The 7457-nt window shown below is 33.1% G+C and overlaps 1 protein-coding gene across 2 annotated transcripts; it reads right to left on the bottom strand.

The window, feature by feature from the left end:
• Window positions 1–26: 26 nt before the first annotated feature.
• On the bottom strand, window positions 27–7419 carry Pex23 (tectonin beta-propeller repeat-containing peroxin 23). 2 transcript variants are annotated; one of them, XM_034326182.2, is made up of 24 exons: window positions 7195–7419; window positions 6941–7123; window positions 6482–6634; window positions 6291–6383; window positions 6036–6216; window positions 5742–5965; window positions 5474–5674; window positions 5211–5389; window positions 5003–5135; window positions 4701–4927; window positions 4506–4637; window positions 4282–4438; window positions 4046–4208; window positions 3883–3986; window positions 3658–3800; window positions 3236–3584; window positions 3021–3171; window positions 2742–2938; window positions 2468–2677; window positions 2291–2392; window positions 2078–2213; window positions 1807–1998; window positions 1169–1326; window positions 27–1095 (listed from the first exon to the last, which is right to left on the bottom strand). In XM_034326182.2, exons 1-24 carry the CDS (start codon window positions 7417–7419, stop codon window positions 1045–1047), a joined length of 4044 nt encoding a protein of 1347 aa, XP_034182073.1. In that variant the 3' UTR covers window positions 27–1044. The 2 variants fall into 2 exon arrangements, with proteins under 2 accessions (XP_034182073.1, XP_034182081.1); XM_034326190.2 differs by lacking the exon at window positions 7195–7419 and having other exon boundaries at window positions 28–1095; window positions 6482–6700; window positions 6941–7082.
• Window positions 7420–7457: the final 38 nt, after the last annotated feature.

The raw sequence follows: 7457 nt of genomic DNA, 5'->3' as shown, positions 1-7457 counted from the left end.
TATTTGTGCTAATGAAATACAGCGTTTTATATTTATTTCTGTGTTTATTTATAAAAATCAGCCAAAATTATTTTCCTCAAAAGAATACAATTCTAAAATATGATATAAACGAAAATGCTTGTGATAAAACATATAAAACCCTTTTAAAATACATTTACATTAGGTGATAAACTTAAAATGATCACGTCAGAGGCATTAAATAAAGTTAATTAATACACAAACGTTCAATTAGCACTGAGAAAAATCATACGGTATTTGTTTTAATAAGAATAACGTACAGCATCGAGCATGGTAGACTTTCCCGAGTTTTCGGGATTAACATCCTGTCCATATAGGTATTTTTAAACTTTATAAGTTATATACTTATTGTTACTAGGAAGGCCTACTGTGCTTGATACTGTAGATTGATCGTTGTTAACTTTTTTTTAAACATCTATAACATTCATTTTTAAGCAACCTGTTTAAGTACATACTTTTCAATAAGCTTTTTATGAAATGAAACGTTTAATACATAACAGGAATTGAAATAAAAATTTATATACGATTTTTCACTTCATTACAATTTTAAGTCCAAAAATTTGCATTGCCAGTTCCACTTTTACTATTTTATATGAATAAAAACAGTATATAACTACACAAGGCATCTTGTATAATTAAGTCATAGTTTTTTTTTCTTTAATATATAACTATTCAAAAATAAAATCAATATTTTTCATATCTTCATACTATTGTGCTATTATAAATTATTTAAGAATTATATAAATACATATATTAAAAATGTTCTGACAATATTTTAATACAAAATTTTATGGTAAAACTATAGGAATGGAATTAATATATTGTTTAATCACTTTTAATAGTAAATTGAATTAGTTGCAAAAGCTAAGCCATGTACATATACATACACATATGTGTATATGTACTTCATTTATGTGACAAAGTTGTTGACCAAATGAAACTTCTAGAGTGTTATATTCTCTAGTAACGTAATAATACTTTGAGTATCCAAATTCAAGGATTTTCATTTATTTCAAAATGAAGTATTTATTTTGCTTTATTTACAAGACCACCGACACTTATGTACTGCCAATTCGCCTGTTGAATATAACAGTAACTTTAGAATCATCTCTAATAATACTTTCTTAATACTTATTAAATTATAACTTACCCCTATACCGGTCACCCAACCAGTTCCTGCTGGATTCTTTTCAGTAATACCAATTCTACGACACAGTATACCGGCTCCTGAAACTGCCCATACTTGACCCTCTTTTCTTGCAACACTGACGTGCCGAAAACCTTGTTTCGCGTTTATAACAGACATATCTAGAATAGAGAAAAAAGAATGTGAAGAAAAATAGCCAGAAAGACGGACAAAGTTAAGTACAAAAAATAAAATAGGATAAAAAAAAATCGATAAGTTCGCTAAATTCTAATTGTACACTCCTAAATTATACCTATGCAATAAGGATCAGATAGTATATTTAAAGAAACGGATGTACTGTCGATATCAACGTTTCCCAACGCGGAACGTTTTTTAAGAGGAAATCTGCAGAGGTTTCCAAGAAATACAGCCTTTGAAGATTGTATCACATTTTTTTCTGGAATTTTTGTAGAAAAAATTGAGTAAGAATTTGCAAAACACATACATATCTAACTATGCACACTTTATAAACTGACTATAAAAAAAAAATGTATTATTAATAAAACATTTAACAAAAATCAATCAAGGAATTCTAAGATCAATGCTGGAATCTATAAGGTTGGGAAACGCTGGTCTATATAATGTATAAAATTAAAAAATACCTATATGAATAGGATCGTTTGGCATCGCAGGAAGAGTCTGCCAATGTGTTCCTTCCGGGAAAACATTTAGTTGGACTTCCCGACGTACAGATAATCTACCAGTTGTATCTAATGCCCACACCACATCTTTTCCAACAGAAATTTGTTTTAAGTGAGCACCCGAGGGTGGTTCAACGTTTTGCCATTGTATGCCTAAACAATGGAACGGTAATTGATAAGCACACAGATTCAATAAGTGTAAGAATGTTACGTCTTATTGTATTGTTTATACCTGCAGGTTTTACAGATGTAATGCCGAGCCTCCAATAAGAAGAGCCGTTCTTTCCGACAGCCCAAACTTGACCGCCAGGTCCACATGAAATACCTACTAAAGCTTGATCACTGGGTATGTGTTCCCAAGAAACGCCCTAGAAATTAATATTACTTTCAGCATATTATAAATGAAATATTTAAATCGGGGACACTAAAAATTTTCTATTCATACCATTGGACACGATTCCGAAACGCCTCTCCTAAATAAAGCTTCGCCGTTAGAAGCTACCGCCCAAATGTATATAGGAGCATCCGTGCTAGGTTCGTCTGTTGCCTAATATACATAATACAATTGATTTATATTTACCGTCTACCGAAAACGTATATTACTGTGTTAAATAGCTCTTACATATAAGGAAACGTCAGTCAATTTTGTGTTTCCTAATTCTTGCCAAGGACCACTAGCTGTTAATTGGCACCTTCGAAACCATCTTCTCCTTCTAACGTAATCGGTAAATTGTTTTTTACCGTGATACTGGGAAGGAAAATCGGTAGCATATTGCCAACCGTCTCTGTCAACACCTCCAGGGGTGTGGAAATCTACTATCCAATCTGACACCTATTATAAAGATAAATATTTAAGTACAATAACATTTTATCGTCTTCTTACAATGTACGCTTACCCAATGCCAATGCATTGATAACAGTTTAGTGTGCTCTCGAGTACGTTTATGACGTCCGGTTGCGTCGCTCCACATGTAACGATCTGTTGGAAGACCATGAGAAGTATATCCAGTTACCGGATTCCAACGCTGATTTTCGTATACGTAATAATTATGAGTATCTACCATAGTGTTTATTCCCGTATTACTATCTAATCCTGTTAATAACAATACATAGTATAAATGTTATAGACGTTTTGATGAATTTATTAATTTGATAGATTTTGAAAAATACTTTACCTTTTAGGGATAAACTACCCCAACCACCAGTATACACCCATGCAGTACTATCATACCCTATGCCCCATGTTACACCGGAGGAACAAGTTTCAACTTTTTTCAAATGGCCACCCATTTGTCTCCAGAACATCGTAATTGGATCAATGATTACCTAAATAAAACTGATATTATAATAAAATTGATATTAGTTCATTGACAATAATACCGTTGCATACCGATGTTGATTTATAAAGAACACTGCATAATGTCATCAGTCCTTTGATTCGAAAATGTGTAATACTTTGCGGTGATATTCTATGACTATAAAGAGTAAATTCTGTATCGTCAATCAAAATTCTATATCCCCGTGGTTCGCAAACGATTTTTAACGTAAAATCCGAACCAGCTCTCAACGGGCTATCTCCGTTTCTTTCTTCATCGCCCCAATGTCCATTTTGATACGTGTTTCGTACAATTATATTTTCCTTAAGTCTTGGATTAAAATGTAACGCAACATCGTGGCTTTCCATTACAGATTTTTGCTTTACAAATGTTGTTGTATAGCAGACAAGATTGAATGATAATCTGATGATTAGAAAAATGGCCATATAAAGAATATGATGATACATGTATAATTTTATTTTATATTATCTGTCACCTGTCAGCATCATCGTGAATGCAAACTGTAACTTCTAAGGAACTGCCATAGCCAAAACCATTTTGTAATATACATTCAAAAGGTAAATCCTTTCCTGCAACGTCCAATTCTTGCACGTAAACGCCGTTACTATACTGATTTTCCTAAAATAATTTAGCGATATACATATAAGTACTAATACAAAATGTATCGTCTAACATACTTATAAAAAATACCTTAACTTACATCAACAACTGCAGGATCGTATACGTACACATCTCCTAATGCAGTAGTAGCCCAAATTGAATTAGGTCCTGGCTTTCCATAAACATTGTTCATTTGGCAAGAAACTAAAGATCCACAAAAACGTTAATGGTACAATAATAAATATACATATTTGCATATATACCTGAAGTTAAATGCGATAACCAGTCTTCCATTTCAGTGTCGCTAGAAAACTGCAATCTAAGTACTTTAGAACGAGATAATCGAGGAGTGTGAATCGCAATCCGTGGATTACCTGGTTCACTACAACATACCACACACATAATTTCAGACACAGGAAACTGCATCTGAAAAAAATATTTAAAGTTAACAAATAACCTTACGAAGTTTCCGTTCCATTTGATTCACTTATGAGCTTACGATCGTTGTTGCTCCATCTGAATTCAAAATAGTTAGAGTTCCAGAATCCAAGGATCCGCTATCGCTACTTATCCATTCTAACTCGATAACACAATCTTCGTAAGTAGTACTGCCTTTAACTTTACATTTTGCATCGCTATTTTTTATCCAGGATGATCTGTGATAAATAATTATAAATAAGGTATTTTTGGTTTATTAATATTTATATATTTTCAAAAACTTACTTTTCAACAACTTTTTCATATATCAATGGATCAAATTCTATTTCCTGTAATCTTTTCTTCAATTCTTCTAAAATATATATTCTCCAGGGTTCTGCTATATCACCATGACTTGTACCATTAGTATCTGCAATCCTGTAATTTTAATGTACGTGTAGGTATAAACTCTGTACATCGTTGTAAAATAATGAAATGTACCATTTCGGAGGATTGGCTGGATCAACGAAACACGCTCCTGCTTCTACTTTATACCAAGAAGCGTCACATTCGGCCCAGTACATTGCACCGGAACTTTCATCCTCTCCGTAGACACCAGAATCACTAGTTAAGTCAGGATCAAATATACTTCCATCTGTTTCTGGATGCGCTTCTACACCTACCATAGAGCCAACCGAGTGAACAGGACTCCATGCAGCTGGATTTATCTACGTTATTTTAAAGTTTAACTTCAATTCTAGTAAGAAAAATCTATTTAATTAAGTTTCCTAGTTTTAACATACCTTGATAGTACTGCCCATTCCTTTTCCAGAAACTACTATAGATTCGCCAGTTTTAGTCAATGATTCATTTGATATAGTTATGTTTGCTACGCTAGCTTCACTTAAATCGGCCATATCTAATGAATTTGCAGATCTAAAATTGTATTCATCAGTAAATAATTATTAATATCGCATAATGATAATGTACATAAATTAGTTACAAGTTTACTTTTTTTCCCCTTCATTTAGGTATATATCTTGGAATGATGTTTGCTGTGGATTTTTAGTCGAGGTACCGTCATTTGTACGCTGCCATAATTTTAAGGATGTTGGCGTTGGTGCAGAACGAGACTGCTCTTCCCACTCTCTAATTAACGTAGTACCTTCGCTGGTACTATGTGGTCGATTCTATAAATTAAAAGTTTTGCTTTACGTTATTAACAGGAATAAATAAACCAATTAATTGAGTGAAAATTTTTATGAAATAGGTACCAACGATCCCCAACTTTGATGTCGCTGTTGTTGAGGAGTACCACACATACTATGTCTATTACTTGATAAACTGGCGTTACTACTTGCTCGACTAAGCTGAAGGGGTGCGTTTATTATTCTCCATTTTTTACCTGTTAATTCCGACCGTGTTATACCAGTACGATAATATAAACCTCGATCTTCGTGACCGATGGCCCAAACCTATTAAATATTAAATAAATGAATATTTACACATTAAGAAACAATATCGCTTTTTATAGTAAATTACCTGATCATTCGGAGCAACTGATACTAATGACATCTTACTTATCATTTCTACCCATCCAGTGCCGGTAGCCATTTGTTCACAAACTCCACTCATTTCACCTTTAATGCCTTTTCTAAACCACACACCTCCATCTTGAGTTACAGCCCACACAGCATCTGTTCCTACGCTAACTTGTATTAATTTTAAGTCTTTTTGAGGGGAATCAATTTCTGCCCAGTCTTCTCCTACAAAAGTAAGGTGATACAGAAATACTGCTTACAATACTGATACTATAATTTTATAATAATTTTATACCCATTGGATTTTCTCTAGTAACGCCTGTGCGCACGAGTGCTTTACCGATCATCAACACAGCCCACACAAGACCAGTTGTTCCAACACTGATTTGGCATACTTCGTAACCACTAGCTAATTTTATAGCACTCCACCTTTGCCCTTCAGGACAAGTTGTACTTGTACCAACACGAAACATTACCTAGTTAATAAGATTACATTGTAAAATAACTGATAACATATTTAATACAGCAATGCATTTTTAAAAGATTATACCCTTCCATGGGCAGTTACTGCCCAAACTGCTAGGCTTCCAGAACTACTTCCAGGTACTTGATTTCCACCCACAGATATATCAATGAATGGTTCCTGAAAAGGTATTCCAACACTTGAATCAAGAAGCTACAGGGAAGTATGTACAAATATTTATTTAGCAATGTTATCATTCATAAATTTAGAAATGTCACCTTGGTTGCATCTTTATGAAGAGGTGCAATAGCACACCATGAATTCATGGCACTATATCTTCTATACCGTACCCACTTTCTTCTTCTAACACAGGATTTCCATTGTTTTTTTGTGGAATATGTAGCTGGAAAATCAACTGCGTATGTCCATCCCTACCAAAATATCAGATTCTCTGTGATCATAAGGCTTTGTTTCGATGTTGACAACTGACAACAAATCTACATATAAACAGAAAGTCATAAGAGATACAACAACAAAAGAAGAAAGTATATAAAAAAAATAAGAAGAACAAAACTTATTGTGTCTTGATTCTAAACATTATAACATAAAAACTAAAAAAATACAACAGAACAATTAATAAAATTCAAAATAAAAGTTACATTAACAATATAAACAGGTACACTATACATATATAAATGCATCACTTGTGATGATTTAATAAATTTAATCATATTTACATCATGATCCAGTGGTTGGCCATCTAATGTAGTTTCTATTTGCCAATCACCTTCCCACTGCCATGCCATGGATGGTAATTTTACTTTATCTCTACTACGGTCAACTGTACCATCTTGATTAGAAAAATTATACCTATCTGTAGGTAATAATCTACCACAAAATCCCTCTAAAGGAAGCCAACGCTGTAAGATTAAAATATTAGAATAATGGTACAAAATAAAATAAAATAACAAACAGTATGATTCATACATACTTCATTTTCATATATTTCTTCTTTGATTCTTATAGGTACATCTAAACCATGCACATGTACATATACCTGACGATCTCCACCTATAGCCCACATAAAATGTGGTACTGCAGATAACTGCTTAAATTCAAGACCCAAGTACATGAACTCTCTCCACATGTTTCCAGTTGTAGACAATCCAAATACACGCCCTTCATTATTTATAGCATACAAGTGTGAACTTGGCATTTTAATGTCTTAACAAATTGTGTTACAGTTTACCTATA

The sequence above is a fragment of the Osmia lignaria genome, chromosome 9 (genome assembly GCF_051020975.1).
Source record: "Osmia lignaria lignaria isolate PbOS001 chromosome 9, iyOsmLign1, whole genome shotgun sequence".
Lineage (NCBI taxonomy): Eukaryota > Metazoa > Arthropoda > Insecta > Hymenoptera > Megachilidae > Osmia > Osmia lignaria.
Note: the sequence above shows the minus strand (reverse complement) of the source record. Positions and strands in the feature narration are given on the sequence as shown.